General features: G+C 32.4%; 2 protein-coding genes across 4 annotated transcripts in view; one reads left to right on the top strand and one right to left on the bottom strand.

Annotated features, from left to right (window-relative positions):
* Window positions 1-25573, bottom strand: part of LOC126773362 (uncharacterized) — a 69962-nt gene that overhangs the window by 24477 nt on the left and 19912 nt on the right. The window contains exon 1 of one of the 3 annotated variants that reach the window (XM_050494275.1): window positions 17412-18152. The exons of the other annotated variants lie outside the window; for them this stretch is intronic. Coding sequence (XP_050350232.1) covers window positions 17412-17776 — 365 coding nt within the window. The 5' untranslated portion in view covers window positions 17777-18152. Of the gene's footprint in view, window positions 1-17411; window positions 18153-25573 lie in introns of those variants that run through there. 3 annotated transcript variants of the gene reach the window in all.
* On the top strand, window positions 7874-9749 carry LOC126773442 (uncharacterized). The gene is made up of 5 exons (XM_050494399.1): window positions 7874-7932; window positions 7996-8175; window positions 9018-9099; window positions 9393-9510; window positions 9694-9749. The coding sequence occupies exons 1-5, from the start codon at window positions 7876-7878 to the stop codon at window positions 9731-9733; spliced, it is 477 nt and encodes a 158-aa protein (XP_050350356.1). The 5' UTR covers window positions 7874-7875; the 3' UTR covers window positions 9734-9749.

Raw genomic sequence — 25573 nt, 5'->3', positions numbered from 1 at the left:
CTAATTAACTGTTTTTGAAATTTCTTTCATATATCGAAAGTTATATTATCAGCGAGAAAAGTAGGCCATATTTTATTTTAAAAAGAAATTTTAGGTCCTTACGAAAATTACAATAACGTAACCCAAGATATCAATTTTTTTTTATATGCCCCGGGATGGCAAATGACTCTACTCCACCTGATGGTAAGTGGTAGTAGAGTCCAAACGCGACGACGGCCAGTACAGTCGGGAAGAATGTTCTGTACTAGCCGTCCCCGCCTTGCCGGCCCGCAAGATGCCTCTTCACGCCTCGTTTGAAGGAACCCGAGTTGTAAGAGGAGGGGAACACGTGAGCTGGTAAGGAATTCCATTTTTTGGTAGTGCGACAAAGAAAGGAGTTGCCAAATTTCTTTGTGCGCGATGGAATTGATGTCACAGTTAGGCGGTGACATCGAGAACCAGCTCGCGTGGACTTAAGAGGGAAGGGGGAAGCAGGAATTAGAGTCCTGCAACCGGTCCAAGGCCTCCAGTAGGTACTTAGCGGAGCCATCCCAAAGGTGCGAGCAATATTAAACGCAAGACCGTACCTGTGTTTTGTATAACAGGCACAGTTGTTGTGGCGTGAAAAAACACCGCACCTTGTTCAGAGCTCCGAGTTTCCGTGAAGCTGTTTTTATAATAGCCTCGATGTAATCCCTTGGACAATAATCCCTTGGACTAAAGTCGCAGCGAACGTCCATCCCCAGCATGGCGATTTTGCTTTGTACAATGGTGTGCCACAGAGGGAGGGATGTAGGTAAAATGGTGACTTTTTCGCTGTGAGAGCGCATACCTGTGTTTTCTTGGCATTAAACTCAACAAGATTATCAGAACCCCATTTGGCGATGAGCTCTAACGTCCTATCGAGTTCAATGACAAGATTCTCCCGCCTCTCCTCAGTTTCCACCCGTCCAGCCACTGCGCGTCCGTGGTATCCACCATGCACTGTACTATCATCTGCATAGCAATGTATGTTCCCAAGAGAGAGCATATCATTGATATGCAAAAGAAAGAGTGTGGGAGCTAGCACAGATCCCTGGGGGACCCCAACATTCACTACATAGAATTGTGAAGCGCAACCATCTAGTAAAACACGAAGGCTACGCTTGTGTAGGAAGCTGGCAATCCAGGTGCATAGCTGAGCAGGCAGACCATATGCCGGTAGCTTGGAGAGAAGACTTCTGTGCCAGACCCTGTCGAAAGCATTTGAGATATCGAGGCTGACAGCCAACCAACAGTCGGGTCATTCCCACTGAAGCAACGTTCCTTCCAAGGGACTGACGCATAGTAATCGCGCATACCGTCCCAATCTGCTGACTTATAGTTTTGCGACGTTTGCATACCGCTGATGGCGGCAGCTTGGCCTGTGGCACTTTGGTAGATATAAGGCCGTGATCCGAAGAACCAAGTGGAGCTTGAACCACAACCTGATATTCCACCGGGTGAGAAGTCAGCAGAAGATCCAGTAGAGAAGGCGCTTGCCCATCAATGTCTGGGATCCTGGTGGGCTGATCAACCAGTTGGGTCAAGTCATGTGTGAGAGCAAAAGCATGAGCAGTTCTTCCAGCATGGTCAGTTTTGAGGGATTTCAACCATGATTCATGGTGAGCATTAAAATCCCCCAAAAACACCAATTCCGCGTTAGGAAACTGCTCTTGCGCAGCATCTGCCACCCGACTAAGATGGTCAAATAATCGGCTTGTCTCCAAGTCACCATTGTGGGATCTGTAGAGGCACACGTAGACTCGACTCTGACGAACCAGGTCCACACGTACCACCAACATGGAGAAGGAGGGGTCCTCCAAGCAGCGCAATCGGTGACAACAAACATCCGCCCTGACGAACAAGCATACTCCGGCTTTCGCTTTAAAAGATTTACTTCATATAAAAGTCATTTTTGGCTTAAAAAAGATAATTACTCAATCCGGACGACTTTAATGTTTATTTTTACCCAAACTCTATATACCTATAATCGAACCTTCGCTGGGTTTAGACCTGGAACATTTAATTAATATATATATAATTTATATATATATATATATATATATATATATATAAATTATATATATATATATATATATATATATAAATATATATATATTAAGTCTAATAAATGCAGTGGCGAAATACATACAACGTAATAGATGTGTCGAGTCTACGTGATTAAATTTTTAAAATAGAATGATTGCCGCTTTAAAAAAACGATAACACTCTTAATAATTCAAATATAATAAAATACAGCATAATCTAGCGCAAAGAACAACATTAACCAATTCCAACTACAAAAGGAATTAAAAAAAAATAAACAATTTTGACATTGAATTATTTTTCATTATTTTCATTATGGATTCGCGAATAAATGGCGTCTTAAATATCGGCGAAGTTGTTATCGAAACTATGGAAGTTAAATTAAATAGAATAGACTCATATTATAAAAAAGACATTAATCATTACCTGTTTCTAGTGCATAATATGTAGTATTTATATATATAGTATATTAGCAAATCCCATGGAATATGTAAATCAACGGTTTGTTTATCTGTACTCCTTTTTCGATTGAAATAGCCTATACACAATAACTTTAATTGCGTACATACCTTTTGACTTGTCTACACATTATTTATATGACTAATAGAATTAAGAGAATTTTAATTTTTAAACCAAGATAAAACGGATGGTTGGAATGGTTAATTTTAAATAATATATGTAAGTTATTAAAATTCAAAAAAAAAAGCCGAGATGGCCCTGTGGTAAGAACGCGTGAATCTTAACCGATGATCGTGGGTTCAAACCCGGGCAAGCACCACTGAATTTTCATGTGCTTAATTTGTGATTATAATTCATCTCGTGCTTTACGGTGAAGGAAAACATCGTGAGGAAACCTGCATGTGTCTAATTTCACTGAAATTCTGCCACATGTGAATTCTACCAACCCGCATTGGAGCAGCGTGGTGGAATAAGCTCCAAACCTTCTCCTCAAAAAGAGGAGAGGAGGCCTTTAGCCCAGCAGTGGGACATTCACAGGCTGTTACGGATTAAAATTCATTTTATAAGAAGTAGGTAATAAGCATATTTATTTATTTTAAATAACAAATTTGTATAGATTGTTTTCATAAACAAAAATAAATAATTATAGTATATAATTTTAAGAAAATGTTACATTTCTAAACTAATAAAATTTCCAATTAATATGATTTATTCCAAACGTTAGTATCTAAGAGTACATTTAAAAAAAAGTTCGTAAATTTCCTGATATTTTTTAAATACCTAGATGGTATTTTCAATCTATAAGGCAAACGTTTAAAATATACAATTTAAAATACAGCAACAACGTTGTTAATCTTCAACGCACATACGTGAAACAAGCAGTGTTTCGCCAGACAGGCATTTGAAAAAATAAATCGTTACCGTAGTATAAACATAAAAAAGCGTAACAAAAACATTTCAGGGTCGAATATTAAACATTTACAATTTTAAACGTATAAAAATATGGCGTTGTGTTATGCATACGAGATAACATGAAGATATTTATACAATTTGATATTAACCTTGACGTTTATTTTACATAACGATTACTGTTCGTAAGTACGACTACATTATATGTTAACTTCATACAAAGTTACAACACAAAACAGTATTACATTAATATCGTCTTCTTTAAATTTTAGATAAACTTTCTTGATAATTAATTATAATACGCGCAATTCAAGTTCACCAAGTCAGAAATTAGTACCGAGTGGCGACGCATCACCATTTAACGTTTAAAAATAAACTATATTTAAAAAACATTTGTTCAAATAACGACTTAAACATCTGAAAACATCGTGTTGTTCAGTTTTAAAGAATTTTTAAATTCTTTAAATATATTTAATTCGTGGCATTTATCCGTTACATATCTTTGTAATTTATTTAAAGCTATGTAGCCGAGACGGCCTAGTGGTCAGAACGCGTGAATCTTAATCGATGATCGTAGGTTCAAACCTGTGCAAGCACAACTGAATTTTCATGTGCTTAATTTGTGTTTATAATTCATCTCGTGCTTAACAGTGAAGGAAAACATCGTGAGAAAACCTGCATGTTTCTAATTTCATTGAAATTACGCCACATGTGTATTCTACCAATCCGTATTGGCGCAGCGTGTTGGAATAAGCTCCAAATCTTCTCCTCAAAAGGGAGAGGAGGCCTCAGCCCAGCACTGGGACATTAACAGGCTGTTTTTTTTTTTTTTATAGAATAGGAAGGTGGACGAGCATATGGGCCACCTGATGGTAAGTGGTCACCAAACGCCCTTAGACATTGGCATTCTAAGAAATGTCAACCATCGCTTATAGCCAATGCGCCACCAACCTTGGGAACTAAGATTTTATGTCCCTTGTGCCTGTAATTACACTGGCTCACTCACCCTTCAAACCGGAACACAACAATATCAAGTATTGCTGTTTTGCGGTAGAATATCTGATGAGTGGGTGGTACCTACCCAGACGAGCTTGCACAAAGCCCTACCACCAGTAAAACTGTATGTATGTATATTTGTTTTACGTGATTCAAGGAATTAAATAGTTATATAAAAACAGCCAACCAACCAATTACCAATTATAAGAGCTCTTGCTGTATAATATTTGACCAACACTCCAGATTAGTGTGACATGTTGAAATAACTTCGTTGTGGCGAAAGTTGATACAATTTAATAACAAATTTAGTAAAGGAAATTTATCATAAACTGTAGGTGCTCGAAACTGAGCAAGTTACTTGCGAATCTGTTTCTTCACAAACTATCCATTCCTCTTTTCTACTATTTGAATATCATGGGAATATGCTTATATTATTCTATCTCTTTCACACGCTTATTGTTTTTTTAATGCACGTGTACATTTTTTGCCGTTATTTACGCGCAATAACAGACTGGGGAGCACGGAAAATTGTACCTTATATTCAGTTCGATATAATTTATGCGGAACGTTCGGCCGATTATTCGTATTCGAAACATCACAACTTACACCCACAACTAGTTTTAGCCGAATTTGCAGTGATTTACTCAATTACAAATACTATAATCAATATAATAATGCAATTTACATACAAACATACTAACAATAATACTGAAAACACGCAATGTTGCAGGTCTTATGTTTTGTCTAAACTATCGCCGTTGATCTGACGACCCATGAGTTTAAGGCCGGCAACGCAACTGCAAGCCCTCGGATGTTGCAGATGTCCTTGGGCGGTGGTAGTCACTTTCCATCAGATGAGCCTCCTGCTCGTTTGTCCCCTCTTAAATAAAAAAATAAATAAATGACCAAGTCGGTCTATTAGAGAAAGGGTCTAAAACATCGCTTTGAAAGCTTCACATAACTATAATCTTAAATTAAAGAGCACGTTTATAAAATTCTACTGTTTTGTCTGTAGTCAGCAGGTACTCAGTTCGTACGAGGTCATAAATTGAAGCCGACTATCATTTGAGCTAATTAGACTTAATTTCAGGTCAATTTAAGCAATTAAGTGACACTTGAGAATAAGGTCAACCGTAATAATGACGATAATTGATTGTCAATTATAAAAATGTGTATATATATGAAATATTTTATTTAGCACGTATATTATTTAATGAATGTTTGTTTGTTCCGGTTGGAAGGGTGAATGAGTCAGTGCGACTACAGGCACAAAGGACATAACGTCTTAATTGCCAAGTTTCGCATCGCATTGGTGGTGTAATGAATGGTTAATACATATTTCTTACAGCGCTAACGTCTATAGGCGGTGAGGAACATTTGCCATGAGGTGGCTCATCTGCCTGTCCAACCTTTTTACGTTAAATAAGTCTTTACACGAGTTTTTTGCTAAATACATAAAAACTATACAGTTTAGACTCTTGACAAACATCGTTATTATCATTAGGCTGTGCATACTTCTTCAGCAATGAAATAAATTTTTAAATCCGCATATAAAGTTCCTTTTTGCAGTAGTAATTTTTACTTCGGCCCTTTCTAGCAAAGAATAATTGACTAAATTCAGAAGTAGATGAACACTGAAGCATTAATATTTTGCATCCAAAGTATTACACCATCATTGGTACTGGTACTAATTACAAGATTATGCGTCAGTTAAGGATATTCAAGCAAATCAGTCTTTGCAATTTACGTAAAATTTTCATTAATATGAAAGCTTTTTACGATACCAATGCCTAATAAGAGAGGCCTTGAGTAATTCCAAGGCAAACAAATGTATTTATGGAGCTATCATAAAACGTTTGGGACATCCTTGATTGTATCAAAATTTGTAGTGTCAACGTAATTTTCTAATTATCCTACAGTTTATCATTAAGAAAAATGAAATAAATTGCAGAATATAACTAATTTCCTATTTAAAATTACATAGACACACTTTGTTAGCGTTAAAATGTAATCAATCTTAAAGAAACAGATTTTTTTTGGGGCATATTTTCACTATTCCAGTTCAGTGGATACGTATTTAGGTTGCTAGTTAACTAGAGATAATCGATGGTCGGGAATGTTTTCACAGACTATAAATCGAAACGAGCACGGCTATTGTTAATTGGCATTTAAACCTGCTAAGCCGTAATCAACTTCATAAACGAAAAACAGGCGTCTGTCAGTCTACTGTTATTTTTCCATTAAACTGTTTACTCGCGAAAACTATATGTATTTTATGTTACCGTTAGCCTACTTCTTACAATAATAACAACAACAGCTTTATTCTGTTCTGGAATTGTGTTTAAATATTGAGGTTAAACTTTTCGTTAGTAGGTTATGTTCATAATACTATTGTACAAAGACAGCAATTTTTATGGCACCTATCAAAAAAAAGGTTAGCTGACAAACGTTTTATGGACTATTTCGTAGTGATTAATGCTTGTACAGCTTCCGATGTTTAAAAATTAATAATAAACTTACTTTACAAAATACTGATGAATTATAAATAATAATAAAGCTTTACTGATACCAAAAATAATGAATATATAACCTTAATCCGGACAATGTATCCGGTTGATGTAGAAACTCGTACTAGTAATAAAAGTGACCAGCATATGCAGACGCATAATTTAAACAAATTAGGCCGAGTTTTTAGACGCAAGTTTCATTCAATGACGTATATAGTAAACCGAAAAATTAATAAATATGTCATAATTTATTTATTTATTGAGTAACAATTTTTCTCGAGTTAAAGAACAATATAATAACGAAACCAGACAACTGATATACTACATATACTATTTTTTTCTTGTAAATACATACTTATATAGATAATTACACCCAAACTCAGGACAAACTGACATGTTCATGCACACAAATATCTGCCCTGGGTGGGAATCGAACCCACAGCGTGAAAGGCAAGCATCCACCAACCACGCCAACCGGCTCATAAATAAACAAATAATAAACAAATTCAAATCCATTACACTCGCTTATTAATAATCAAAAAATTCTCATTGGTTCGGAAAGAATCAACTCAAACCTGAGAAGAACCAGTGGAAGAAGTTCAGCGAATATTTTCGCATGACATGCATTATTTAGTTTTAAATAATCAATATTATACAAAAAGCACTAAGTAAGAAATGAAAATAACATACGAAATAAATTGTTTCCAAAATAAATATTTAAAGAAATTTTATACATTAATTTTTTTTATATTATTAATATTAGGTATCAACGCAAAAAAAATTATTTCAACTAAAATGACATTCATAAGCTAAAAATGTTAACATTGTTTTGAAACAAAGACATGTATGTTTAGGAAATTTCTCAAATTAACGAAATAAGAGACTGTTTATAAAGGTGAAACTTATTCCACGTTAGCGTAACAGTTTCAGTCAGAGAAATTATTTGGAACCGTCAACAATGTGGTTTATAGGAATTTTAATAGCTATATTTTCAAACGTTTTTGTGGTCGAGAATGTTAGTATTCGTTTGATATAATCATAAAAATAGAATGCGTCTTGTATTTTTCCTTATTTTCAGAGAATGTTACCTATATACTATGAAACCGAAGCACCGGTTACAGAGGATTTTATGAATGCTGCAGATACCCATGATGATGAAAGTCCACATGAAAAAGTTATACTGACAACAGTTACACGTACAGACGATGATGGCAATGGACTCAAAATAAATGAAGAAATCCATGGTAAATATAAGAAGGTAAGCCACTAATAATTCAATAAGCATAATTTGTTCATCTTGGGAGCAGCAGGCCGTCAACAAGGAACAATGGAGATCCAGCATTAAAGCGAGGATGATAGAATTTGAAGTGAGTCGCCTCACTGAGCTTGATGCTAGACGCGACCAGTTGAAAGCCCGACCACCTGCGGCAATATCAATGGAGTGCTATGCGCTATGCGCGAGGATCATCTGTAAGAAGATTGGCTACATAAGCCACATGCGAGCACATGAACGACACCATGCAGGGAGTTGAAGCGGTCGCCGTGGCCGAAATCGGTCGGGAGAGTATTATTATTAACACTTTGAATACGAAGAAGTTAGTTAATTTTATTTTGACTATCAATAAGTGTAATGCTTGTTGTAGAGATTAAAGGGAACCAAATTTGAAATGTTCGAAAATTATATCAGCTTTTGAAAATTTTCAATAAAACAAACAACGCAGTGAAATAGCTACGGTGGTAGGACTTTGTTTGCAAGCTCGTCTGGGTAGGTACCACCCACTCATCAGATATTCTACCGCAAAAAAGCAGTACTTGGTATTGTTGTGTTCCGGGTTGAAGGGTGAGTGAGCCAGTGTAATTATAGGCACAAGCGTAAACATCATTGTACATCTTAGTTCCCAAGGTTTATTACAATACCAATGCCTATGACTTACCATCAGGTGGCCCATATGCTCGTCCGCCTTCCTATTCTATAAAAAAAAGTTCCAAATTTCTAGTGAACATATTATATTATCTAAACATTAAATACAATATAATTTATGTTTTTTTTTAATTAAAATATGAATTGATGAACGTTTATCACTCCATATTGTGTTTCAGCCATGTGCTATTGTAGTGTTATCTAATGTACAAAACCCGTCTATGCAATCTTTGCTTCGAAAATATAGATACGACTCAAACGGTAAGTCGGCATTACGTTCTTGTTATGTTTTTTGAAAATTAAGTATAAGTAGTCACTTGCTTCTTTCTGAAAATTAACGGAAGCAACGGAAATCTTGTTCAAATCAAATGCAATCCCGATTGTGAGACTATAAAAACAATGGAACTGCGTAGTTATATAACCTAACTAATAAAAAATGAATACTAACATAACTAATGTTATACAATTGGCATTTAACATGTATCCAGCTTGACTTCGCTGTGGCTTACTTTGGGAAGTGTTCAGAAGAGATAGTAATTAATGTTATTTTGTAGGAATTCTCATACCAAAAAGTGTTAAATATTTCATCAAATTACCCCAAGGATTAAAATCACAGTCTATTCTGGTGCCACTAAATGATAAAGCGTTTTCACCTTTGGGAGGTTTCGTGAGGTAAACCATACTTATCACAATAATATATAGATAACACGTGATATCTTTTATATCGTGTTCGAGATGATATTCATCCTATTACATATTATGTAATATAAAGTAATTATGTAATGTAAAGTTCATTAATTTGCTGCATTTGATCTATTACAGCGTTGTTTATTTAATATTTATTTTTTCCCACAGATATTATAAAGAAGTACCACCTATCCCACACGCATGGTGATATCAAATTATAATCAAAAAATAATATCATATAACAAATGTTACACGTATCTAAAGTATATAATAAAACATCATATGCTTTCATTTAAACTGTTATTATAAACAAATAGTCCTAGCTCCAGTTACAAATATATATACGTATATGATAAAAGGAAATATGTATTTTGTAATATGATAACAAGCCAAATCAATTGCCAAATGTTTTTGCCAAGAATCCTGATGCGTAAGTGAGGAAGCCATACAATTACTGCACCTGATTGAACATGTTTACGAATAATAACATGTGTGACCCCGTCTGTTGGCATAAAGGTTACTACTATAAATAAAGGAGATGACAAACTTTATAATGTATAATATACAACAAAAAGTAATTACTTTTTTTTTAATAAATTCTGTTTCAAATGCTTATTGATATTAATGAACTTGATTTATTATATATAAAACACTTTTTAAAAACAATTAACGTATTTGTGTACGCAGAAAATATTATCATAACTTATTAAATATTGTAGAGCTATTTATATATTCTTAATAAAATAAAGAAAATGTGTATAATATATCATTTAAATAATTAAAGATCACGATGTTATCATAAACATAATTATACAGAAACATTTAACGTTGAAATATTCAAGCATTAATATAAATATGAGGTCTCATTGTGTTTCAAATATTCATAATATAATGTAGTTTCCTTAACAACTAACTTTGCGAAGTTATTAAATACGACTTGAGCACATGTCGATTCTCATCGCATGAAAGCGAGCATCAACAAAAGGGTTTGTGGGAACTGCGTCATATGTGATATTATTTCTTATTATTTACATTTGTTCGAGAAAGTTATATAACGTCCTTATCTAGGAAATTATTTGCACAAACAAAAAACATATTTAGGTCCGATCAATGTTCACTAAAATGAGTGAAAAAATGTATTTTTACTTACATTTTTTAAATTCAATTTACTTTCTTTGGATTTTATTTTGCGTTACTTTTATATATTAAGTTATATCATGGACTCAGATAGATATCTCATTGTGTTTCACAACTATAAATGAGATAAATAGTGTAGCTAATCTTAGCTCAAGGAAAATAGCAAATGATTGCAAGATTTCAAGTAAAAATATGTACTGTATAATCTTATATATAAAATTGATATTGGAATATCTTGCCCGATAACATATAATGGCCGCTATACACGCTAGGGTTTTGCATGGCGGTTATAACTTTACAAATATAACCGACATTCGTACAGCACCTGCATGCTAGGGTTTGCCTGCACAGTTTAACCATTTAATCAATTTAGACAGTTGAAGCTACGGTGTCATCATGAATAGGCGACGATAATGAGCTTTGAGGATAATCTAGATTTTCAAGAAAAGTTACAGTGTTAGTTTCTGAATGTCATCAGAAAACGCTCCTTTTTTACTCTCGTCTAACGTAATTGCGAAACGTATTAATTTTTAATATCTTTTGTAATTGTGGGCCCCAATTTCTGAGTTTTATTATGATTTTATTTATTGCCAGCCTCTGGCCGCACTTTTAATAAAAAAAATTAAAATCTTCCAATAAGAAGTTACGTTTGCGATTCACCATTTTGACAATTGATGCGTTACGTTTGCTAATAACCGAAAACAGACAACTGTGCATGCATCTGCGGCAAAAAATATGAAGTTTCATATTCGTCAGGTTGCGTGTGCAGGTAAAGATAACTTACACGTTTAATATCATACATGTTAGAGTTTGCTTGTTGGCTGTGCTTATAAGGTTATAACCGCCAAGGAAACCCTAGCTTGTATGACGGCCATAAATAATGAATGTAGGCAAATATATCTATTCTTTTAAACCGACGATAGAACCTCAGCAGGATTTCAAAGGCGTAGGTGCAACTTAATTTCATAATAAAATTACTCTGTTTAATAATTGAATACAGATTCTTAGCACGATCCCTCTATTTCTAGTGTGCTCTGTGAACATTTTCTAACTTGTTGGGGATGACTTAAGATCAATAGAATGAAATAAAACTACTCAAAATTGTTGTTCTCTCCCTACAGTATGTAACGGATACATCGTCGGTAATCACCGAAACTTTGGCACCATGCCAACTTCCATACGCGCTGCGGATCCTCTATAACGGGAAGCAAAATACAAGCGAACCAATTTAAGAAGGACACTCATATCAAAAGCCGCGACGGAACGACTTAATGTTTAATTCAATAGGGTTATACGTCGTTCCTTTTATGCGAAAATATTCGTGGGCGGCAAACGTTCGTGACTAGAACGAAATATACAATGACACGAAGATTTTTAAAAAAAAAACACGTTTAAAAGTTGCAAGTCTTATAAATTCAGTAAATGCTTTACAATATTTTTTTATTGATGCGCAAACCCCAGGATGGTTCGTCAATTTTTAATGTTACGTACATATGTTGATCTCACAAAAACAATAGGTACATATTGAAATTCAAAAGAAAATTTAAGCATCTTATATTCTTAAATGATTACAAGGATTTAAATCAGCGTAAGTAATTCATAGCAGTATTCGGTCGATGACGTATGTTATCAGGCGATGTACAAATGTCGGTCCTCATATTATGACCTTGTACGCGTAGGTGGGCAACAATTGCGCAGAAATCATTACGACATAGATTCTGGATAACGCCCTGTCTGGATTATATTTACCCACTATAATTGGCTTGGTTAAAACTTAAGAGAACGTTTCCTGTTCGCGTCGTCATTAAAGCTATAACTATCTACCAACTCGTACCTACTACTACACCAAATAATGTATTATGAAGATATTCTTTTAACTACGTTAGCTACGTCATACGACATACTTAATAACTCTAAATGAATATTTGTATAATTGCATTCCTTTCCTCAGAGGTCTCAACTCTAAACATTCAGCAGTATGTGTTTTATTTCAAATATAATTTGCGATAAATATCTGATGAATTCTGCAGCTCTCTTTTGTTTTTCCGTGGCGTTTAATATTCCAAATGATTCTTAGATCTTTGTATGTTTAAAGACCCTTACTACCGGTAAAATAATATATAAAATATGAATAAACGCATGAGGACATTCACAAAAAGTTATACGAGCGTCGCTTTTAATGTCACGGCTTTTATTAAATTCATCTGTTTGAATGTTTGGATCAAATCTTTTTCGAATTTAAAATCAGTTCCACCCAATCCATTGAGATTAAGTTTTAACTAGAAACCATTTATTTATTTAGTATATTGAATATTACTCGTTTTCGTATATGGCTGAAATAAGTTTTTAAAAAAAAATGTATTATGGTGCTTAAGCGCTACATTTTACTTCGATGCCGAAGAAGTATTTATGACTTTTTATCAATATTATATATTATAGATTTCTCGTATATACTGCATGCCTTCTTACATTCCTTGCTTGCAATGAGATTAGCTGATAGAGAAAGTTTTTGGCGTTAAGCTCGCTTTTTGTCCGCATTTCTGCAATATTGTATTACCTACTACGTAACGGAAAAAGCGATACCTATTACTAGGGGGTCTTACTGGCATTTAATTAAATTATACAAGTAATATAACTATTATATATAAGAATGTTTCTTTTTATATTTAATGTTATCATCAAGTATGATATATTTTGACGAGCCGGTTGGCGTGGTTGGTAGATACTTGCCTTTCACCCCGAAGGTTTTGGGTTCGATTCCCACCCAGGATAGACATTTGTGTTCATGAACATGTGTGTTTGTCCTGAGTCTGGGTGTAATTATCTATATGAGTATGTATTTAAAGTAGTATATGTAGTATATCAGTTGTCTGGTTTCCATAGCACAAGCTTTGTAGAAGCTTAATTTGGAATCAGATGGCCGTGTGTGAAAAATGTCAAAGGATATTATATTATTATTTTTACATAACGCTCGAATTCGAAAATTAAAAAACTTAAAAAAACTTTTTTTTAAATTTTTTATTTTCGAATTCGAGCGTTCACTGTGCCACAAAAATTCACTGTGCCTGACTGATACATATTGTATTATTGTACAATACATTTTGTATTTTACGTTTGAACAATGATATAAACTGTAGTAAATCATTTGTATTAAAACAAGTTTAATAACCTTGATTAAGTTACGTTTACTTGATAAACTTAAATGTTATATAATGACCTTTTACTTCCCGGAATTTTCGTAATTACAAATATTTTTACGATATAAATAAAAACAACCTTATTTTTCTTATCTGTTAGATCGTTGTTATTTGATAGTTTTAATTCAAACACTATAATAATAAGGTTTTAAGTCGGAAAATGATTTTAATTGCATAATGTTTAAGCGTAATTTATTATAATAAAAAAAAGAGCTTTTGTGTAATTAATATATAAAGCTTTAAGTTTTGGTTAGGTAACGGTAACATAAAATAATAGTGATCTTAACATAACAATATGAATGAAATGTTGCAGTATTTTAAGGAATAACTTTCGACTCGAAAATTTAGTGGAAACCTCATTTATAGTCCTTAACAAGACAGGTCCGCAGCATACAGAAGATATATGTAATACGTACATAAACAACTATATCATATTGTTACTACTCGATTTGTATATTTTTGTTATTTTCATATTATTATGTTTTACGTTACCGTAATGTTACAAATATTGAAACTGTTTTCATTTTACAAAAGCGAACTGTCATTAACATTAGATATTTTTATCGAGGTAGGAACAGTTAGTTGCAATACAATACTTTTCTTCACAATATCACCAAGTACAGATAATTTTGATATAATCAACGACAATCATTTTTAACTTTTTAACTTTAATTTAAGTTTAAACACGAGAATTAAAGATAGACTCATAACAGTTTCCGACTCCGCAAAATCAACAACATCCATCCTGTGTATTCAAAACCGCAGATATTTTAACTTTGCTCATTAATAAATTTAAAAGATAAATGGTGAAAACGTTTGTATTAAGTATTCGTTAATTTCTATACACGATATATAAAAATAATATGTAATTTAAATTGAGAAAAATAGTAACTTCTGAGTACCGCGTTTATTTTCAGCAGAACCTGCTTTCTGAACCGTATTATCACCCTGGTAAAAACCAAGCCTAGCACTTAATAATTTCGGTGGAGATTTTTCAAAATATATTTGATGGTTCGATGGTTCTATGTTTAATACCTAAATATGTTCAGAGTTCAGGATCCAATTTAATAACTTATAGAACCAAACATTCTTAGTTTTATATGTTTTATCATTATCTAAATATGTCCTTTGTAATCTTCGATACAAAATAAACAAAAATATCTTGGCCTTAACAGCACTACAGTTATTTCGGTAGTGTAGTTCAACGTAAACTAGGTCAGTAACATATGTTAGAAGTCTATCATTATAACGCTTGCGACATAAACCACGCAAGCATTTTGTGCAACACGATTCTTATATACAGCTTGTGTACTCGTGTTAATGCTTAATAGCTATTATTTAATGCCAAAAGATATGTTATTAAGAGTTGTACCTTACGTCAATATACTTTATAATTATTATACTGACGTCAACTGCCTAAGCACACTTGAAAAAACATAATTTGACAGCAATTTAATAATATATTGCTTTACTGTATAGAGGTATATTATATAGATTATATGTGTACCAAAATAAATTATTATGTTTATTTCATGTGTTCTCATACGATTAAATCGATTGATTTTAAAATGTTTTTTCAAGTCTTTTTGCAACTGGTTCGAATGTTTCTGACATACGTAAAATAGGTGAAATCGTATTGGATAATTGTTTACAAAAAATTTTAAAGAGGCATTGCAACGCATATTTAAATATATTATCATTAGTAATTTATTGATCATCGTATATAGCTGATTAAAAACTGTAGTAGTTTAGTAATACATTCAAAGGACAAAAAAAAAAATCAATTATCTAGAAAATTATTAAAAAACAAAAGTTTTTTTTTCTTATGGCAATTTTTATACCTTGTACCTATAAAGCAATATATATTCATGAGGTACATAAGTGCAATAACTGTTTTCAAAAGTGACCTCTTGGTTAACAGATTACAGGCTCAATGTCAAGACTTATTGACAAAACATTTGCACATGTTTGAGTTATTATTAGATATTAACGAATCTAATAGACTAAGAACTTTATGTACTCTTACAAATTAAAACATAAAAACATGACCTAGTAAATAAGCCTGATCTTATATTATTTTAAAATAATTCCTGCCAACACAAATACATTGTAAAGACTTTTTTCCCTGGACATTATCTTTGTGTACACAAATTAATAATAATAAAAAATAATTCTAGATTAGAATACAATTTGCTACGGGTTAAGTAATAGGTCAGTAAACTGTCAAATTAATAAGTATTGATAATATGCATTCAATTTTCAAAGGAACCTAAAATACTTTGTTATAATTAAATACAAAATTCATAGCCATATAATCCTTACAGATATAATCTTAAAAATTACATTCAGTCTAAGATACTACTAGTGTGAGGTGACAGAGGAGCAATCGTTATTAACCCTATGTCCTTTTCTGTAAATAACAATGTACCTATGCAAAATTTCACTCACTTTCACATTTATAATATTAGTTATAATATATTTATTAGATTTCATTTCGTAACCAACATTTATGTTTAGCGTTAAGGTACTTATAATTTTAATCCTATCATAGCACACTTATCATGTGGCATTTGATTAATAATAACAAGTAACACCTGTGTTATCTTATCTTCTATATTCAACAATAACAGATAGATATCTATCTCTTCTTTCTTCCTTTCCTATAGGTTAAACTTAATTATTATTAATAGCTAAATGTTAAAGGGTCCACTGTGTAATATGAATGTTGCAGGTGGCGTTGGATGACCGTTATGTACACTTTTAATGCAAGGTTTACTCTTATCGGGGAGAAACGGGAATATTAGTGATTTCTTGAAAACAGGAACAAGGAGGATTTTATACAGAGAAATTTGGTTTAAATGTAAAAAAATATTCATAATTGAAATCAGTTTTAAATTAATACTGCAAGAAAAAAAATATTTGACAATCTTCAAATTGCAGGGTTTTTTAATTTGTCTTGTATTATTTTTTTTATGTTATAAATAACTTCATTGTTGTCAATTAACTAATTATAATAATGTGTTTTGAAGGTGCACCACTGAATGTCTCAAGATCAATGAATAAATGAGAAATGTATGCAATATTGTTACATTTATGACAAATCCAATACAAGGTAAGTACCTAACCATTGTCAAGAACTTGCTGAACTGGACTTGAATTAGGATGACAGACAATAGAACTTCGTAACAGAATGACAAACTGCATAATATGTAGGATCAGTTATTTTGTATATTCCTTGATAGCTTCACAGATTGTGAACTGACTTATTATGTGTTATTTCCAAGATTTTACTGGTTTAAATTTGAATCAAAAAATGCAATCCTATTAGTGGAATAATGATAGATTAATTAGTATTTAAGATAATATTGTTATTATTATTACACTAAGAATGTAAATACATTACATTTGATAGATTGCTAATTTATTATAAATATCAATGATGATTAATACCTTACTTATGTAAGTATCAATCATTATTGTTACCTATGTAAGTAATGTTTTTATTTATACAGTTTTATAAACTTTTTCTAACATTATATATAAAGTTCTTACCAGGTTTTTCTGATGGTCGAAAGGCTTTTTGGAATCTTACTACCACTAGCATCGGTAATTACTGAGAATCTGTCACTGAAGCTTCTCTTTACCTCTGGTAAGCCCCTCAGATATGTATCTTTCAACGACTTATCTGCTACAAATGAGTCGGTTCTTCTTAATTCAACGTCACTTTGCTCACCCAGTCCAGTGCTCGAGGCTTTTGACACTGTTAGGTATTTACGTTTTTGTTTTTTCTTTAAAGTGTTAATGTTAGTGCTATCACATTCAGGACCCTCATCGTCTTTGCCATATCCAGGTTCCCGATCACCAAAACCTTGTACGAAACAGAGCATAATATCGTCAGGGTAATATGATTCCTTCATTTAGAAGGTCATACCCGCTTATTAACTTGTAAAACTTGTTCGATTAAGGCACTTGTATACAGTACTTTTCCTTATTAGATTAAAGATTATCGAATTAGAGTTAAATTTTGTTAGTACCACTATTCACTATTATTTCTATATTTTGACGTCACTTTTCGTTCACAGCTCACACGAAACCGAGTTTACAATAACGAAAAGGCAAAAAATTAAGTAAAGTTGTTTTACAACAACACGACAAACTTTTTTATATTATTTTAATATAGTCGTTGAATAGTCTGACATATTTATATTTTTTAAGTTCAGACTTCAGTTGTAAGTTGTAACAACGGTTTCGTTCGAAAACACTCGTATAACTTTATACAGCAGCTAACGAATACTGAAGTTGTGAAGTACTGAACGGTGACGGACGAAGCCGGCTAGCACATGCCTGCCCCCGCCCAGTTCTTATAGGACTAAAGGTAAAGCCAGACATGCGACGGAGGCCCACAATATTAATATAATTATATTTTTTTATTGACAAGTTATTTACAAATGTTGAGTTGAGACACTTTTCCCTTTTTTAACTTCCGATGAATTAAAAATATCGCTTAAATTTAATCATTTTTATTATACGCGATAGATACAATTATTGCAATAGCAGTACCTCATAGGTACTAAAATAGTCTCAGCTACTGCATCGTGTCATAATATATATATTTTTAATATGCATTGATATCTACATTTGATATGAATTCAGAACATTTATATCGCTAACAGAAATTTAAGAAAATATTATTAAAATGTGTGCCGCTAGCTTAAGCTATGAGAAACAGTTGACAGCCTACTGATGCGACAGCAACAAACTTGCGGTGAAAGGATAAAAAAATATTTGCGCGTGTCTCATATATTGATATAGTTACTCAAATTACGATATAAATATATTGTACTAGATACTCGTCCCGAATCGCTCAAGTGTCATACTATTAGTTTCTACATAAAGACCAATTCACCAATTATCTAACATATTTTTTTCCTTTTTATAATATCCAATTTTTTTATTTAGGTACACACGGTAAATCCTTAAAATGATTATGTAATCCAATTTCTGTTCTAAATAAATCGCCAAATTTATAGTAATTGGATATAAAGTAATCGCCTATTTATTAACCAGATACAACTATCATCTATAAATTTGCCATACGAGGTTTAAATTTATATTTAAAAATAACTAAGAATAAACACGTTAAACGAAAACAATTAAAATGGAAAAAAACTTATGGGTCGGTTTAATATCCTTGAAAACGGAAAAAATATATCAATTTAATTTTATATACATAAGTTTTCAAATTCGATCACTATTTAAAAAAAAAACTTGAAATATTATTTTATTTCATGTTAAATATAATATAGTAATATTACTGCTTGCCTTTTATTTTTTTATATTATTTCAATTTCCTTTCAAAAGTCATTCCAAGGAGTCAACTAAAACTATTGCGTGCACATCGCGTGACTATTTCGATCAATACATTTACAGAACCTGTAATAATTACGTGATCTCCTGGGTAACCGGGAACCAAAGCAAAGGGCTTTAGTATTAGATGAGGGGAACGTCGAGATATTTTTTTTTAAATATTATTACATAAACAAGTGGTTGTGCACACTGTGATATAAATAAAAGTAACATGTCACCAATTTAATAATAACGGCAACATTATTTTTGTTCGTATTTATCTCTTTTCAAAAGAGCTGTATTTGGCTTTTAAAGATTGAAGTTTTTTTAAACAGCTATTAAAATGCAATATATTGCAATATATATTTCTAGTTTTTTTCATCTCTATTAAAGCTTAATAATATTGATTTGGATTAACATATACCTACGAATATATAATAATAATGTCCATCAAACCAATTTTGTCCACGGCGACCAATCTCAAGAGAGATTAGCCAACTGCGCAAGTCATATTATTGTGCACAAGTGTTAACAAACACAAGTGCACACTCTTTTCCCTAACTCTCATAACCCGATGGGACAGCAACAGATACGACCGGAAAGAGATAAGGCGCATAACCAACGGCTTTACGAGGCATGGGAGTGTACACACGTCCAACTTCCAGACTCCGGGTTGCTACTGAGAATCTTGACAGAAAAACGCAATAACTTTTATTCGCCCGCTCTGGGAATTGAAGCCAGGACCTCGGGGTCTGCGACCTTATATCTAGCCACTAGACCAACGAGGCAGTCAACTACGAATATATAATTTGTATTAAGATATATACGTATAAGATACAAGATGAGTATAAAACGAATTATGAAGTTTCAAAGTAGCAACTAGTAAAAAAAAGTTGCGATATATAAGTAACAAAAAACGCGGAAAATGATAAAACGTCTGGTAGGTATATGGATAACAAGAATGAGTGTGTTTTATTTAAAATATAAAATACTTATTTACTGAGAACTGACAGGAGCTTATTCAGTTTAATCGATGTGTTTATGAAATTCTAAACAACTTTTAAAGAAGCAAACACATTGTTTACAATAATACAGGAAAAGTTATCTTTATTAAGATCATACATCAAAGAAATTCCTTTGAGAAAATCTGGGGTAGCTGTCATCGTGTCATACAATAATAATATTAAGTAGATGACGTAATTACATTCGAGCAGGTATGTACTTACGCTCACACACATGGTAAAGTAAATATATTTGTATTTAGCTGTCGATAGATTTTTTAATTTATTTTTATTACTTATTACTAGTGTTTAAAGTATCGTAACATGCTAATATTTAATAAAATAATAATACTTTTAGTCTTACTTAACTTTAACTTTTTTTCCCGGCTAAAATTGTCTTGTCTTTGTATAGAATGAGAGCTGAGCGTGATTCAGTAGTTATCTTTGGGATTTGAGCCGAGATAGCCCATTAGTAAGTTGAGAAACTTAACCGAAGATTACGGGTTGCCGTTTTTTGCAGCCAAGCACTTGCTCATGTTTACGTGCTTAATTTGTATTTATAATTAAACATAAACATCGTGAGGAAATCTGCACGTGTCGGACAATAATCTACTAAATGTTATCCACCAACCCGCATTTGAAGTGCTTACTGTTATAAGCTCTTCTCCTCAAAAAGAGGGGAGGCGTTAGCTTGGTAGTAGGATTATTATAGTGTTATATTACAATTTAATATATATAATTTATATATTATAGTGTTATATTATAATTTTTTTGTTATTTTTACCGTTCAACTTATGTTACTTTTAACTATTAGGCTATTTAAATTGAAGCCTGTTATCCTTAATAAGCAAGTTATAGTTATATAACATTATACTTACCTTTACCTTATTACATACTAAAGATGGCATAATTAATAAATTAGATTTATAAATTATGATGATTTAATGAAGCATTCGCTTTGCGTAGATGGAATTTGTCCATTCTGCAAATTTTCCGTAGTTTTTGCGTATTTCACAAATATTACAATAAAGTACAACAAGAAATTTTGCACTATCGAAAGAAAAAAATGGGCAGTCATTATATATTTAATTATACTTTTTATTACCAACATATATGTAAATTTCGAAATAATTACTTTGCATTCTGTGTTTCTGTGTGAAGGGTGAGTGAGCCAGTGTAATTACAAGCACAAGAGGCGTAACATCTTAGATCCCATGACCAATCCCACCTCCAGGGGTGCATTGAATATTGATGATGATGATGATAAACTGGTTTACGCTTCTATGATCATATTCATATGATCGTCTATGAGCGATGGCCACTACTACACTAAACTAACTATCAGGTTGCCAAATTACTCGTTTTTGCTAGAAAAAATAATAAATAAACGCCTAACGCTTATAATTTATCACAAATGATTTTATGCCTGTTGTTAAAATTTCGTGTAAAAATTTTGTAAAAGTTTTTATTTTCATATTTCATTTCATTTCAGATATCAAAAATATTTAACAACTACAAGCACTAGGTACAAAGTATTCCCATTCAAACCTTGAGACGTATTTACTATTAAGATGCGTAAAAATAATACCAAATGACGTAAAAGCTGGCGACACAATGTTTAAATGAAGGCGTGGCGGCCTCAGACGTGAAATTTTGGCAAGTGTCCCGAATTCTGACATCCCTAATGGAAAACTGTGACAATGTTCGACTTCGTAATACGAATACATCTTTACGAAATCGCATCCATGACTTTGAATGTTTAGAACATACGTTATTCAAGTATCTACGCTCTTATTTACGTTTTTACTGATAAAGTTGCAAAACTATTTTTTGATTGCAACCTTTACAAAACTACAGAAAGTCACCTATTACTTTGAAATTGAATACTTTGATAAAAATTTGCTGCCATCTCAAGATGGATAGACAGATTAATGACAGTTAAGAAAAAAAAAATTCTACTTATTCTTTTGTAAAAAGATTATAAGCATTTTTAATCTTCATTTTATGTCTTTCATGAAATATCTGGCAAGTATCAATGGTTCGATGTGGTTGATATTACGGCCCTCGTTCTGTTTATTATCAGAGTTTTATTTTCTTTTTAATAGGTCGTACCTGCAAAATTGTTGTTTTACAGAGAAAAAAAAATTACAACGATATATTTCTCGCACTACGCATTCAAAATTGAGTCGAAATTACTAGGAAAAGCAGAACATACTCGTTAAAGACTTGGAGCCGATTACGATAAAACACTCTTTTGTTAAAAAAAATTGAAAATAGCCAAGATGAACAAAATAGCCAATTTAATTATTTTTTTAAAAGGCATAAATTTGCTTTTCGATCTTTTCCCCAATTTGACGCCATTAGACATAATATGTGTCGTTTATTTGTTCTGATATGGTTCGATATTGATAATCTACTTCCATGGTCGCCTTTTGTAATTACTAATTTTGCCGTGTAGATATTGCATGCCATCGGTGCAGAATGAGTGCTTTGACAGAACTCATATTCTAAAACAGTGCGAATTTACAATATTCCAGACAGCGAAATATATCATATTCATATGTAAAATAACTAATTAAATAATAGTAAGTAGTTACATAAATTTATAAGTATTATATTGCCTAAATTTTATCTTTGAAGTGCTTTTCTAATGCTATTTAGTTCATCAACGATTATATGTTAATCGTTCCATTGTTAGTATGTACATAATGTTGTTTACTTCTCAGAACCGCCTACATATTTTAACTGCCAACTGAATATCTACGTGGTTGTATCCAATATTTCATCAGTAAAACAATTTTTTGTCTTCGTTTGACGGTAAAAAGTCGAACTTTGGTCAAGGTTGAAAAATGTTGAATCTATTAATATTAAAAATAATATTATGTTCTGCGTGTTATTATACTGTGATGGGACAATGTCTGTTTATTATACGAGTTTATTAATGTGTAAAATTAGCAGCAAGTTATTATTGAATGCTAGAAAAAGAATCCTTTTCAGAGAGATCCTTTGATTTAGGAGAACAAGGTGTGAATTTTAGTAAAAAAGTTGTTGTTGATTGTGGACATAGCGGTAAATGGGTCATTTGACTGAGCTCCGAGCTTGGATCAGTAAAAGGCAATTATTACTAACACATCACATACAAATGGTTATTAGAATATTTGATACTAATTCCTCTAAACAAAAGTAATTATTAGGATACCTAATATCTATTTCCATATTATAATACCTAGTGATGATTATGTTCGTCTGACTGAATTCGGCAACGGCCTTGCAAAACATTTTAGTGCACAAGTGTGGGCGCAAATATAAGTGCATTCTCTACTCTCTTACTCTCATAATGCAATGGAACGGCAAATTCGACAAGACCGGATAAAGTTCAGGCGAAGGATTAACAGATTTACATGCTTTCTGAGACGCGAGAGTGTAAACTCTGCCAATTTCCAGACTCCGGTCTACTATTGAGAATTGCCTAAAGGAAAACCCAAAAACGTTTCCATCCGGGGTTTTTACCCAAGAACTTAGGGTATCGAGCGTTATAAGCTCGCAGCACAATAATGTGTAATATAGAACGAGTATTAAAGTTACTTAAGAAACGCCAACATATACTTCATCACCTTAAAACTTAGAAACTGCATTCAAAAAGTCCTTTATACATCCAGTATAAATGAGGAAATGAAGCCCCATTTCCGAAAGTGGGTCGTCTTCTTCCAAAGAGGTGTTTGTTTAATGACATAATAGTTATATAACGTTTATAATGTTCGTTCGTCCAATGAATTCCGCTTGAATGAATACATTCGATTCATGGATGATCGAATCGGTCGAAATGGTCGACTACAATACATTTATAGTCTATACAGAGGTCATAGGACTGACATAGGTATGTTGGGTTGAACTAATCGAATATGAAACTATTTTGATGTAATAGTTTTTTGAATTAATTAATGCAAAAAATCCAACGAAATAATATTATAACATATACAATCTTTCAAGCCGCATGTTTCCCATTCGCGTATAATATTTATTGAAACTTTTCTTCGTTTCACGTATATTTAAACATACTTATCAATACATAATCACATTTTTAATCCATATTATCTTCTATAGGGTAAAATGATCAACATATCATTGTCCATGGCCCACGTCGTATAATTCGTCGTCTTCAATTATTGGCTTTTTTTAATTATTTATTTTAAATTTTTTACACTATCTGAAAATCATTTATATAGAGATTGCTATAATATATTATGAAAATAAGATTATTTTATAAAAAGATTAAGTCTATCATTTTCTGTTTTTATTATTATAATTTTATAAGAAAGAAAGTGCTTTAATATTGTGTAATACACTTTTATTAAATTAAATATAGCATAACTTTTTTTATTCAATGTCATTGTTTCGTTGTTAAAGCTACTCACCCGCATGCTTAAAATTTTAACCACTTTTAATTAAGTATTGTTTCAATTCAAAAACAAGCTTTGGTTAAGGATTACATAATTATTATTAAAATAATGCTTAAGGCAACAAAAATTGACATTAGTGCCAGAAACAAGTATGTAATTTTAGTTTATTAACCAAATATAATAAATAACCAATTACGAATTGCTACCAAAAACCTTCGAATTTCAAATGTCAATATAAATTATAATATCGAAGTAGTATGACACATACCAACTACTTCATCGATTCGACCTCCAATGCACGAATACCCGGTCTGATGCCTGATGATAATTTACAACAATGCTATCTATGTATAAACTCCTACTTCGATATCATTATAATGTATTTTTGTTTAGCGTTGGGACATTCACGATCTATTAATTTTTATATATTATTCTTCATAACAGTGATATTATATAAGACTATGTACTTGAACAATGTAAAATCCTTCAATGATAGTGCATGACGTGTAATCCGGATAATAAGTAAGTAAGTAAGTAACAGCCTGTAAGCCTGCTGGGCTAAGGCCTCCTCTCCCTTTTTGAGGAGAAGGTTTGGAGCTTATTCCACCACGCTGCTCCAATGCGGGTTGGTGGAATACACATGTGGCATAGTTTCAATGAAATTAGACACATGCAGGTTTCCTCACGATGTTTTCCTTCACCGAAAAGCACGAGATGAATTATAAACAGAAATTAAGCACATGAAAATTCAGAGGTGCTTGCCCGAGTTTGAACCCACGTTCATCGGTTAAGATTCACGCGTTCTTACCACTGGGCCATCCGGATAATAAAGTTATACGTAATAGTTTTCAACGTTTGTCTCAATATAAGAACTGGTTTATTGCTGTTTCTCTATTCACTGAGAACAATCCTTGTTACATTATTAGGTTTTTTTGTACGTATGGTATGATAATCATTAATTACTATG

Source organism: Nymphalis io, chromosome 14 (assembly GCF_905147045.1).
Source record: "Nymphalis io chromosome 14, ilAglIoxx1.1, whole genome shotgun sequence".
Classification (NCBI taxonomy): Eukaryota; Metazoa; Arthropoda; class Insecta; order Lepidoptera; family Nymphalidae; genus Nymphalis; species Nymphalis io.
Note: the sequence above shows the minus strand (reverse complement) of the source record. Positions and strands in the feature narration are given on the sequence as shown.

Bases quoted from the DNA above. Each gene is read 5' to 3' on its own strand.
- LOC126773442 (XM_050494399.1), top strand. From the start codon at position 7,876: ATGTGGTTTATAGGAATTTTAATAGCTATATTTTCAAACGTTTTTGTG. The intron at 8,176-9,017 runs GTAAGCCACTAA...ATTGTGTTTCAG, and splicing joins TCCATGGTAAATATAAGAAG to CCATGTGCTATTGTAGTGTT. The intron at 9,100-9,392 runs GTAAGTCGGCAT...GTTATTTTGTAG, and splicing joins ATATAGATACGACTCAAACG to GAATTCTCATACCAAAAAGT.